Genomic DNA, 12,970 nt, shown 5'->3' with positions numbered 1-12,970 from the left:
AAACAGTCGCTGGACTTTGATATCATCTTCGTCTGTGGTGATCTTGATATAGCGGACAGTAGGAGAAGAGAGAGAGACAGCTGAGGATAGTAAGCGGCTAATCATACATCTGACTATGGCAAGGCCTGTTATTAAACATACAATTCCGATTAATATCATAAGTCCAATATTTACAAGCCATTTTCCCCATCCCGTCAGTCCCAAGGATCCTAAAATGGAAAGTAGCCATGAGTTTGGATTCCAGCCCTCAAACCAGTCAGCTGGTTGCATTGCATGGAAGAGTTATCTCGTCTGGTCGGCAATCTCCTTCATCTTTGCCCGGGCTTCTTCAATGGAAGTCGTAGCGTTATGAATGGTAATACAACATTCAGATTCAGTCAAGTTCAACATACCACACACACCTTGTTCTTTTAACAATAACATATCTAAGGCTAGACGATTTTGTAATGTCATTTTTGATACCTGTTGCACTTGGAGATTTAGTTCCCCAAAGGCGTATCGAGTCCAATTACTTAATACATGTACTTGCCAAGTTAGGTTTTCTAGCACCCATTGGTGCCGAACGATATACCCAGATGGTGCAAAGAATGCTTCTAGCTCTAACGATACCTTCTGTCCCCAAGTATAATAATCAGGTTTTAAAATGCTTTGAATCCATTTCTGGGCGCTACTTGGGTCATTAAGTTCTCGTTTCTTCCTGTGAATAGGTGGTGTGGTATATTCAAAGATTCGCCTGGGACACATAGTAGGAATTCCCAAACCACACTGCAATCCAGCCTGTTCGATAACATTCAAGTGCGAGTATATTTTCCCATCTGAGCACCCCCAGACGGTCCCCTCAGGGGCAGCATACAAAGCGTTTTGACAAGTAGCTGCGTCTCCCCGAGGTATTTGATTATCCTCCCCCACCTTATGTCTTGGGAAGTGGTTAATGGGAATTCCACATCTTAGCCAGATACTAACATTATTGGTGATCTGATTACATTGGTTATCCCGGTTTCGGTATCCAAAATTAGGATATCCCCAACAGGTGCACATATCTCGAATTAAGGTTCTAACTTCCAAACTGATCCATGTTTCGATGGGATTGCCAGCGCCTGTGGTACAATCGACAATGTGGGTACAGTTTAACAAATGGGCATCACTGGGGTCGGGTGTGCCCACAAATTCTTTCTTTAATAAGTGAAGAGGTTGGTTTTTTAACATGTGTTTCACTGACCATCCCCAAGCAGTGTGGGCACTATCCATTGAAGGATATTGTCCCTTTCTGTCAGGTATGTGAACACACCAAGCTGAATCCCATTTTACATTATATTGTAATTCAAAAGGGGTAATTTCCGGGGAAGCAGGCCAAAAGGGCACTAGATTACAAGATATATTGTGATAGGAAGGGCAGCCTGTTATTTTCCACCAGGATGGAGAAGGTGGGAATCGTCTGGAAAAGGCTTCCTCGAATCCTGGAGGACACGGTGGGCTATGACTAGTACCAATTTCGCGACTGACCTCCAATCTCCATCGCTTACAAGTTTTGTTTATTAAGTCAGGCCACCCCGTGTCCCGAGGGATCTCATAGAAGGCTGCTTCATCTTGCCACCATCTACCAGAGGAGGTGTAATCACTTCGGTATTGATACTCAAAGGGAGCATCTACTAATCCTATAATGCCATTGGTCATATTACGTTTTCCAATATTGAGCTTCACAGGTATCAAACCGAATCTAATCCCCTGCTCGGTAGAAGTAGGAATCTGAATACAGATCCCTTGATCCGTTTTATTCCAGACATGTATGAATCCTTGTATCACTTCCCAAGCTAAATTGGAGGTTCTTTCTCCTTGTCCAGATGCTCCAAAGCTAAGAAAGGCAAGGAGGAAGGAGCTCCAAACCATCTTTCCCTGTTAAACCATAAGAATATCACAAAGAGAATCAAACAAACAATACAGATAATGACCCACTCATCAAGTGAAAACATGAGTCTTGCCGTGGGCTTCTGATAACCTGCAAAATATATAGAAAAATAAAAAATCATTAGAGGGATAGGATTGGGGGAGATGTCAAGTAGCACTGCTAGTGATTGGAATCCATCCGAGAAGCTGAGGTGTACTCTCCAAGGCGCCCATGCAGCTTCTGTAAAACAACCTTATACAGACCATGTGTAGGATGTGTTACTTATTATAGATGCATACAAACTAGCCTTAAACTTCAAGCTCTCTTGACTGGGATTGCTCTGATTAAAGCATCCGTAGATCAACAGAATGTGTTCATTGTGTGTAAAAAGGCTAATAAATTTATAGCGACCTCTTGCTCTCACGTGGCGTAGGGGTTGCTGCAAGAATTCCAACGCAGTGTGTTGTCAAGCTCTCTGTGTCCTCCCCCCAACTCAGGAATTCTGAGAAGTCAACACAGCATCACTAGTCAGAGTAACAAAAACATAAGCAAGCAATCAAGCAACTATGGTTTTAGTACTGTAACAGAGGGTTAGGTTTATATTGTGCATCTTAACTACTATGCTTGTTAGAATCCAGTTAGTGGGATACAGAAAAAAAACCATACTCTTATCAGCCATTTAACATCGGAGCAATTTTAATTCAGAACATGAAGGTCCACTTAGAAGGATGGGACAATCCATCGGGTATTGATACGATGCTCTTTCCCATGAGCATCTGTGGCCACCCAGGAATAGAGGTTAAGGGGTGTCTTTAGGGTTAGGGGCACTTGCCCCACAGTGGGTAGTTCCACTAATACTGGTTGTCCAGCATAGTGGAGCAAGTGTGCAGGGTCTTTGCCACCTTTCGTCCCTGGAACAATAGACGGAGGTGTGGGACAGAATGCTAGGAGTCGGGGGCAGCCATTTGCCCCCCACCGGCTCTTAATGCGGTATACTGCTTCTGGTACTCGCAAGGCCCACCCTGGGTCATGGGGCCTCAGAGCTCGTTTTAGAAGTCCGTTTGTTCTCTCTACAATACCATTAGCTTGAGGGTAGTAAGGGGTGTGGAAAACCCACTGTATTTCCTCACCCTTAGCCCATTCTTGCACCACTCCAGCAGTGAAATGGCTCCCATTATCAGATTGAATTGATTGAGGCTTGGGTAAGCAGCTAAACCATAGTTTAAGACTTTTCACTGTATTTTCTCCTGTTGCTCTGGATACAGCTTTAGCTTGTGCTAGTCCTGATACCACCTCTACTCCTACTAACACATACCGTTTTCCCTCTGATACCCAAAAGGGGCCAATATAGTCAATTTGCCACGTTTGCCATAAACCTTTGTTTGTTCTTAAATGTAGGGGTTGCTCTTTTAGAGGGTTATATTTTTCCAAACGAACTCGACACTGACCACATGCAGAAATAACAGTGTTACATAATTCTCGTGTAACGGCCCATCCTCTGCTAATAGCCTCTTTGTACAGGTCTTTACTCCCTGAATGGCCACGCTTCACGTGCAGCCACTCCAAAAGGTGGTCCCATTTCTCCGCTTCACCCTCGATGGCAAGACTGGCTAGTCGTGTTAAGGAATCTACCTGGTTATTTAGGAGGTGAGCTGGGTTATCTCCTGCCTGGTGTGCAGCAACCCAGCCTACCAAGAAAGATCTCTGCTTGGCGATATTCAGTATTTCTTCCCATTTGTCTCGTTGCCACACTGGCACTCGGTTTACTTCCCATTGGTTTTGCTCCCAAAATGGTAACCATTCAGTGCATCCTTTAAATACTGCATAGGAGTCAGTATAAATGTATATTGGTTCTGTTGTCTCAGCTTCCTTAACGACTACGCTCCACACAGCAACTAACTCCCCTACTTGGGCACTACCCTCTCCCTCAGTTATCACATGCTCCCCTGAATCAATATGTAATGCTACTGCTCGATACTTCCACGTCTTTCCGTCCCTTTTTGCGGAAGCATCAGTGAACCATACGTTTTGTAAATGGGGTTTGAAATCAGGAGCCACTTTGATGTACGATGGAGGGGGTTCTGTATCTGGCTGATCAGAAGGGGGGTCCTGTATTTGGAGCGTTTTGGGTGTTCCCTCCTTTATCTGTCTAGTGTGACAGTAGTGGTCTAACTGGGCATACCACTTCCTTACTGTTTCTCGTTGAGCTACTCCTATGGGGGGAGGAGTTCCAGCCAATATTGGTTTCAGGATCTTAAAGGGTCCCCGCAGGATGATGGGCTGTTGTCGTATAATTCTCTCGGCTTCCTGTAAGGCTAGGTTAACTACAAAGAGTCCCTTCTCCCAAACTGAATACCGTTTTTCAGCATCCTTAAAGCTACGCGAGAAAAATCCTATGGGACGAGTAGGACCTTCAGGTCCACGCTGCCACATATGTATAGATAACCCATGAATTGCAAAACCCCATTCTATGTGGAGTGGGTCTGTTGGATGTATCGGCCCTAGGGCCTGGTAAATCCCTGCTTCAAAAATTAACAATTTCAGAGCCTCTTCATGGACAGGTGTCCAGTCCCAAGCAGTTCTTTTACGGGTTAAATCATATAAAGGGCGAGCTATGATAGAAAAGTCGGGGATGTGTTTTCTCCAAAACACTAGCAAGCCTAGGGCATGCTGCAATTCCTTCTTATTCTCAGGCATTTTCACTTGTTCGAGGGTGGACAAGGTTTCGGGAGGTATACACACCGTCCCTCCTTTCCACCAGATACCTAAAAATTTTACTTCAGGTGATGGAAGTTGCACCTTTTCAGCAGGAATTTGGAGCCCTAAATTCTCTAAGTGATTAATGATTTCTCTCTGGGTTTGTCCCACCACAGTGGCATCTGGTCCTCCGATTAGCACATCATCAATATATTGATATACTTTTACTCCATCTTCGGGAGTGATCTGATTTAATTCCTGGGCTAATGCATAGTGAGCAATGGTTGGTGAGTGGCAATAGCCTTGGGGAAGCCGTGTAAATGTATATTGTACACCTTCCCAGGTGAAGGCAAAGCGGTCCCTATCTGCTTCCTGGAAGGGAACCATAAAGAACATGTCTTTCACATCAATGGTTGCTAAAGTCTGGTGACTCTGTTCTTGTATGGTTGCAATTAATTCTGCTATATTGGGGACTGCAGCTGTTAATGGGCCAGTATTGGCATTCAGGCGTCTATAGTCGACTGTCAGTCGCCACTTCCCATTTGGCTTGCGGACTGGCCATACTGGGGAATTATAGGGTGAGTGCGTAGGAATAACTATCCCCTGTTCCCGTAACTCAGTTATCACTGAAGTGATCCCTTCCCTTGCTCCCAAAGGCAAAGCATAAGGTTTGACATTGACTATCTTTGAAGGGGGAAGAGTTGGTGCAGACTGCAAAAGCCTCACAGAGATTGCAGGACACCCAAATTTCCATTCTCTTCCCTTAGAGTCTACCCACGACCAGCCCTTTAAGAGGTCGAGTCCTAGAATATTGGTGGGTAGAGGACCTAGTATCATAGTAACTTCAACAGGGGACGAATCCCCTGGCAGCCAGCATTTAACTTCAGCTGTTGGCTGTGGTTGGGAGCTTCCAAAAACATCTGTGACCCATATCTGCTTCTTATCTGCAATTATTCCATTGCGGTTAGCCACATCCGCCCGGAGTGCTGACATCTGAGCACCCGTATCAACTAAAAAAGTTACTGGAGTCTTAAAGGGACCAAGGGGAAAAGTAATCAACAGGTCTCCTATCTTATTCTCAGTGAGCCTCCTTAAATAAACCCACTGGCCGTCCCCCGGCTCACTTACTGGGGACGGCGTGTCTGGTTTCCCATCCTGCAAACAGTCATACTTTCCTCTGGAGCAGTAGGTGTTTGGGGAGCGGGAGTTGCCAGCGACTGCGGATTCACCCCCTTATAGTCTCGAATGTTTAACTCAGTATGGGGGGGCTCCTTGTTTTTGTCTTTCCATCCTAGGACCAATTTTTCTAGGACAGAGGTGGGCAAGCCATCCATCACATCCCGGGGAATTCCCTTTTCTATCCCTTCTGCCCACAACAAGTTCCGCTGACCCCCATATGGCTTTTTGGCGTTTACAGTCTTAGATGGGGGAGGTCGGCCAGGTCCTTCTATTCGGCGGATAGCAGGCTTAGCCCTGCTTTCTTCCCTTGTGAGACCCATTCTCCGGCCGTAGTTAATCAATTCCTGTGCCACTTCTCCCCAGGTCAGGGCCCCTCCTGCATTTCGCCTCCCTCCTCTAGGTGCTATCGCATCACGTAATCTATCCTGCAGCTGAACAGCATATAACTTCAAAGGATCTGGTAAACCCCTGATTAGACGAGTCATTCTATCAGGATTGGCATTTAACAACATCGGAGAGGGCTGTTGTGGCACTAATCGCCTATCATGCATTAATTGGAGACAAGCAGTTTTCTGTAAGCTCTCGGTTAACTGATTTATAGAAGGGGTGTCTATCCGTGTTGGTTCTCCCCATTCCATTTGGTCTATTCCCCCTGCCCAGTAAGCTGCCCGCTGCGTCAGAGACCATGGTTCCCTAGGATCATCAGTAGTTAGGAACACTCCAGGCCCCCAATATCCTTGGGCTTCATCTTCTGACAATAAAATCCGGTCACCACCAGTTAATGACACCCTCCACACATATTCTGTTTCAGTCTCCTTTGCTAGTCGGATGTACTTTTCCTGAATTTTAGATAATTCAGTGGCAGAGTATGGTATCGTCTTAATGGTCACGTGTGGTGCTCTGCCAATTTGGCCATTATCGATGGTTTCTGTTTTAATTAATGGCCTCATTGCTATCTCTTCATCCTCAGGGTAAAAAACTTTTCTGGTACATTCCAACTCTTGATTTGGGTATAAAGATTTTTGTTGTTTCACTTGAACGACCTCTAGACCTTGCAGGTCTAAGTCCGGGTCAGATCGTTCATCTGCCTCGGCTCGTAGAATTCTTTCCCGATCTAACGCATCAGACAAGGCAGCATGAAGCCGCTGTGTTGTATTACGCTCAGCAGTTAACTGCTCTTGCAGGACTTTAACTAAATCCTGCAGGGACTGAATCTTCTCCTTATCTGCCTGCTCAGCTCTCATTGTTTCCTGTCGGTCTTCCTGAGCTGCTGCGAGCGCAGCCCCTAACACTGCACACACTACAGCCTTCCCTTTTCCTGGGCGAAACCTGCCTTCTTTTGCAAGCTTTTCAATTCTTCCTACAATGGCTTTTGGATCATGCCAGTGGTTTCGTGCCCAGGCTACTCCTTGTGGGGAAGGGCGGGCTTTATATACAATTAGCTTCTCTAAAACAGGGGAACAGTCAGACACAGGTATTTCCCGGGTCACCATGCCTGCCACTGCTCGGATCTCTCCCGACTTATTGTTGAGAGATCCTTCCCAGATCCTCCCCGCCCGCTCTCCGAGTGGAGGTCCGGTATCCCGTTAGAATCTCCCTTCCAACAAGGGAAATCCCGTATAGGCAGTTAGCCTCTCTAAAAACTGGGGAACAGTCAGACACAGATTTTTCCCGGGCCTCTATGTCTGCCACTGCTCAGATCTCTCCCGACTTATTGTTGAGAGATCTTTCCCAGATCCTCCCCGCTCATTCTCCGAGTGGAGGTCCGGTATCCCATTAGAAACTCCCTTCCAACAAGGGAAATCCTGTCCGTGACGCCAATTAAGATGTCGCGTCCCAAAGTTGGAGCGACTCAGGTTCGTGGATTTCCTTTGTCAGAATTAAGGTGAAACGACACCAGGGGAGTTCAAACAACAATCAACATTTATTCAACCTAGCTAGCTTTGTCCAGATACACATGAACTTGTTAATATGAACCTTGCAACATGTCATTAAGCCGCTGTTTGAGAAGAAGAGGGAAGTATAGAAAAATGAAATGGAAAAAGGAACATGAAATGTATCAGAAGGGGAGCCCTCCCGTTGAGTCACGAGGTTCAGAGCGGACCCCCTTGCTTTCTGGACTCCTTCTCAAAGAGGAGCTCAGGGGCGGCTAGATCCACTCCTAGTCTCAGACTTGGTCAGCGGTTTATGTTTCAAAGGATGAGGTGTAGGGACTGTGGAAAAGAGAGAAGGGAGAGAGAGAGAGAGAATGAGAGAAAGGAGAAAGAAAGAGGAGAAGGGTTTCACCAGTCCTGGGTCCAGCGTTGGTCCAGCCAGTGTCGAGGTCCAGTTCCGGCGGGCGCGCGCTGAGGATTTGTTCTCTCCTCTTTTATAGTGTTAGTTGATGATCTTAACATGCGCAGTTCCCACACCTGGGGTTCACTGGAATCGATCAGTGAGCTTTGGCGGGGGGGGGGGGGGTGTGTGTGTGTTCATTGTGGCCTGCTGGCATGACCACTTAAAATAGAAGCACAGTCCCAGCTTCCATGGGGCCCTCTTCCTCCAGGGAGGCATAAATTGTGCTCCTTCTCCTGGTAATTGGGGCCTTGGCCCACCCTCCGTGGAGCCCTCTCCCTCCAGGAAGACATAAATCGTGCTTCTTCTTCTGGTCACTCAAGATAAGGAATTGGGCCTTGGAGCAGTGCATTCCCCCCCTCCATGGGGCCCTCTCCTCTGTCCACATTGTCCTGTTCACAAAACTCCAGCATTTTTACAGAGGTCATTTTGTCCACCAAAGTTCTTTTAGCGGATGTTTGAGACATTTGAATTTGTCAGACCGTCACACCCTGAAATCAAGCACTTCTGTCCTCTGATTTGCAGCTTTGGCTTAGTTCATGGTGCTAGAACGCTCTGTCAAGAAGATCCAGACCATTAAGCATTAGGCTGCGTGGAGTTCTTCACAGGTGTCTACGTTTGCTCCGTAAGATAGTACCATTTTCGCATGACATCTTTTGCATTGACAAGTCTTAGTCAGATGCAATTTAAACATCTCCAAGGAAAGTAAATCTCTTCCCACAGTTGCATACAGATGCTCAGCAGCATCCATGCTTGTTTTTAACCATGCATGGATCATGTCATTGATTCACACCATATGTTCAGTTATGTAGCTTTTGGTGGTTTATTTCTTTTTTCTAAGCTGTTTCACAGAGAGAATAATTTTCTGAGATGTCAGTTAGGCAGCAGTTGCCGTGCGTCCAAAAGGGAGCCGTGCAAACCTTCGATCTGCCAGCAAGTGGCAAACACCTGCCTGTAGTTCACTGGGATGTGGTGGCCATCCAGATTTTGAGAAGTTACTTCTTGTTTCTCAGAGCTGGTGCTTTTTTAATTCCTGCAGCCCTACCTAATTTGTCACGTGCATGATTACAAACAGTTGAAAGCGGTAACAGAACTTAAGTCAATTTATGACGACGCTGCCAAATAGAAATGGTTAGCTTCATTACACCTGCCATTTACAGGAGATACTGCAATGGACAGTGACCCTAACAATCGCTTTTTGGAACGAGGGAGGCAGCTGCGCTGTCCACTCTGCTTGACATGCGGCCTCCAGGTAGGTCTTGCTGCAGCAGCTGGAGGCACGGGCTCCCACGCCAGGGCAGAGTGCATTAGAAAGTGCGTTAGAAACAGCCCACGTTTGGAAGGAGGCTGCTCTTTTCCCAGCAACCGGTATTTCTTCATTGCAACAGCATGTTGATGTTTTTCCAGGTCGGATGACACCGATATGCACTAATCTTAATCATCGCAAGCTGTCCTAGCTCCCTGAGGACAGTTCTGTGGCCGTGGGTTTGCCCTTCAGTAATGACATGCGTGACCTTTACATATTCTGTGCAACCCACAGGGTATTGCTGGAAAGTACAGTCTGCACGTGGAGACAATTTCAGTCGGTGGTTGCAACGTGCTGGTAGCTAAAAGCTTTCTAGTTCGAGGGCTGTGCATTTTTAAGTCAGTAGGCAGTGGGCTGTGCGTGTGACAGCTTTTTCTCAAGTAGAGGCCATGTAGGATGAGGATTGGTAAAACTTCGTACGTTTGCTCCATTTGAGGTGTTCCATCAGTGGCCACCATCGTTTCTTATAGTTCTATTGATGAGTCATGTCTGCCCTTGCTTCGCCCCTGCCTGCTGGCCTGAACACTTTGGGGGTGTCCCAGCAGCGGGGCCAGGCTGGCAGCCCTGGAAAAGAGCAGGAGAAAGAAGGTTTATGTGCTGCGCGGCTGGGTTTGACCAAAAGGAACAAGATCTCTTTGTGCCTGACTCTGAAATCCCAGAGGAGAGTCCCCTTGCTCTGCACGCTGCTTGAGGTGCAGCAAAGAGGAGGAATACGATCGAGCCCTGAAGGGTTTTCTGCCTGTGGGAGGCAGGGAGTGTCTTGAGAGAGTGGTGTCAATCCCATCTAATCTTTACCAAAGCTGCTGGTTTGGAGAAAGGACCATTTCTACTTCTTGCAAGTGAGGCTGGTGTTCAGGGCTGTTCATAATTTGTACACCAGTTATTCCAGTGAGGCTCCACCTCAGGAAGGAGAAGTCGCCTTCACTGTGCCTGCGAGGGGCGGAGATGCAGCAGAGAGTGCGGGGGCAGAAGCTGGGAGAGCTGCATTTCGGCTCCAACTTTGGCACTGGCCTGCGGTGCCGAATCTCACTTCCACCAGTGCCTCCTTTTCCCCATCGGAAAACCTCCGAGAGTCATGTGTCCCTGAGGACTTTGGGATTTACAGAGAAAAGTGCTATGGAGGAGGTGGTTATTTCAATGCTGGTGACATTAAATGCCAACGGCCCAAAATACACCGCTGGAAAACCCACAGAGCCAAAAAGCTGTATTTCTAAGCATTACATTTTTAATGCTGTGTAGGTGGGGAGAGTGAGAAGGCCAAGGATAACGGGAAGCAAGTGAGGAGTAATAGCAGTTTGGGCTTGCAAGAACTAGCTAACGTTAGTGTTATTTGGTGCACATCATCATGGGCTATGAGTACTGACCCGCTCCTGCTTGTCCGTCCATGCATAGTGAGCAGGAGGAGTGGACCATACTAAGTGTAATTCCCTCATGAAATATTGATGTTGAGACAAACTAGAGCATTTAATCCATTGAGATTTTCCATTTGCTGCTTTGTTAAGGAGCGCGTAAAGTAACAGAGCTGAGACAGCTTTAGGAGGCAAAGCTTGCGGGAAAAATATTCTCCTTCAAAAGATTCCCTGCCGATAGCTAGAATAAAGCATACAAGGTTACAGGTCGAGTAAGCCTGCTCTTTGCCTTTTGTGTTTGACAGAAAAAAAAGTGTAGTGTTTTATTTCTTTATTTCTTTATCTTTACGGTCATTTGGTTTAATAAAAATTATTACTTCTTGCTCCTCAGTGGCATTTTTCAACGACAAAAACGTGTACAGCTGTCACCGAAATCGGGAAATGAACTCCTTAACACCAGTGTAGTATTAAGAAGCAGGCATTCTTTATTGCAGCGCTGGATGCACAGGGGATCGTTCCGCCTATCATGCATACTGTATGGTGCATCAGTCAAAGCTTCTATTACCCTGTTCCATGCACATGCATTAAATTTCCTGGAATGATTAGACGTGTTCAATCTATTACCTGGAACTAATTATCATGTTTACATAGTCATTATGCAGGTGGCCTGGGTCCCCGAGGGGCTTCCCCGGGGGTCTTTAGTGGTCTCTGGTGGTCCCTGGTGGCTGTAAAAAGGGCACCTCTTGGTGCCGTGCCCGTGAGCTCTGGGTTCCTCCTTTCCATGCGTGGTCACGAGTTGGCCCATCAACCATTTGGTCTCAGACTGTTACAAAAGTTGTTAGCTTCAGCTGATTTTCCGGTGCTTATCTAGACAAAAGCATTCTTTAGTTCTTGCTATCTCTAGTTAACACAGGAGGCCTATTCAGAAGCATCCTTGAGCTATCGATGTTACTTACAGTCGTCCTTTGAATTGTGAGAGTTATTTCACAAGGCAGCCAGAACTTTTGGATCAGCTCCACATGAATCTATCTTTTTACTATTATTGGACGTTTGAATTTACAGTGTAATTTTTGATCTCTTATTTCAGAATTCTCAGCTGAAAATAGCTTTTGCTGAACTGATTTCCTGGCATGAGGGGTTACGAAGGAATTACTTCTAACGGGTGCTCTAAGCAACAAAATGCACTCTTTACTGAAACGTCGTCGTCTTATTTATGTTTTGAGAACAGTTACCTTTTTTTGAACTGCCAGTTTCATTTTATTTCTAATTTGTGCTCATTTCAAAACATTTGGAGAAAAAAAGAAGAAAGGCATATATGCGCTAAGGAGCAGGTCTGATGAGATTGCACAGGAGACTGCTACTTCAAACTAGTGTTTTTATAGCATGACAAGTGTCTTGGGCATACGGTGAGGGGCACAAATGGACACGTTACTCATCATTTCTGAACTGAAGAAAGTAAATAACCCAGTTGAAGTCAGTGACAATGATTGGTGGATCGGCTCGAGACTTTCACAGGTTCATTGCAACCTTGTCATCCTTGTCTCTTAAAAGGGGCTTCAATCATTAAATAAACAGCAGTACCAATGCACTAGAGTCAGGAGCATGAGCAGCTAACAGAAATTGGTGCTCTTTGTGTTGGGCCAGAAAATTAACTGTGCAGATAAATTTCTCTTTTCATTCCCTCCTGTCAACATGTTGATAACACACACTCTCTGTCAGTGATCTCTGTATCATGTTTTTTTGGGGTGCACGGTAAAGGCCACACAATGAGGGCGGTGCTGTGGCTTTTGAAGAAGAGCTTTCCCTGTAGTGACTCGCCCCGGACAAACATGCCACTCATGGAGAGTAAATGACGCTGTCTCCCCCCGAGTGGGTACCGGGAGGAATATGGTTATAAAATAAACAGAGAACCTATCTACCAGAAGTTGCTTAGGTTTCAGGGTATTTAAACTCATTTGCCTTGAAATGAATTTGTAATTTAGCTCTCGGCTGAACACTGTCATGGCTGTACCATAGGATGCTGGGGCTTTTCCTGCGTCAGGGTGCATCCTCTGACATGTAAGAGCACCTGAACCAGGGAAGAGCTGGGCTTTTATCAGCTTCTTCCTGACTTCCGTCTCTGTGCAAAAGAAACCCAGGCACAAAGCCCAGACTGGCATCTTGGCGGGCGTACACTGTTAGCTAGGTTTAGAAATAGGGTATAGATTTAGGCTTACAGGC

The 12,970-nt window shown here is 46.2% G+C and overlaps 1 protein-coding gene across 1 annotated transcript; it reads right to left on the bottom strand.

Moving 5' to 3' along the window:
• Positions 1-2,736: 2,736 nt before the first annotated feature.
• Positions 2,737-7,254, bottom strand: LOC142027160 (uncharacterized). Its single transcript, XM_075020847.1, has 4 exons — positions 5,754-7,254; positions 4,918-5,145; positions 4,079-4,278; positions 2,737-2,796 (listed from the first exon to the last, which is right to left on the bottom strand). Exons 1-4 carry the CDS (start codon positions 7,252-7,254, stop codon positions 2,737-2,739), a joined length of 1,989 nt encoding a protein of 662 aa, XP_074876948.1.
• Positions 7,255-12,970: the final 5,716 nt, after the last annotated feature.

This window comes from Buteo buteo, chromosome Z (genome assembly GCF_964188355.1).
Source record: "Buteo buteo chromosome Z, bButBut1.hap1.1, whole genome shotgun sequence".
Lineage (NCBI taxonomy): Eukaryota > Metazoa > Chordata > Aves > Accipitriformes > Accipitridae > Buteo > Buteo buteo.
This window is presented reverse-complemented; position numbering and strand designations above follow the sequence as displayed.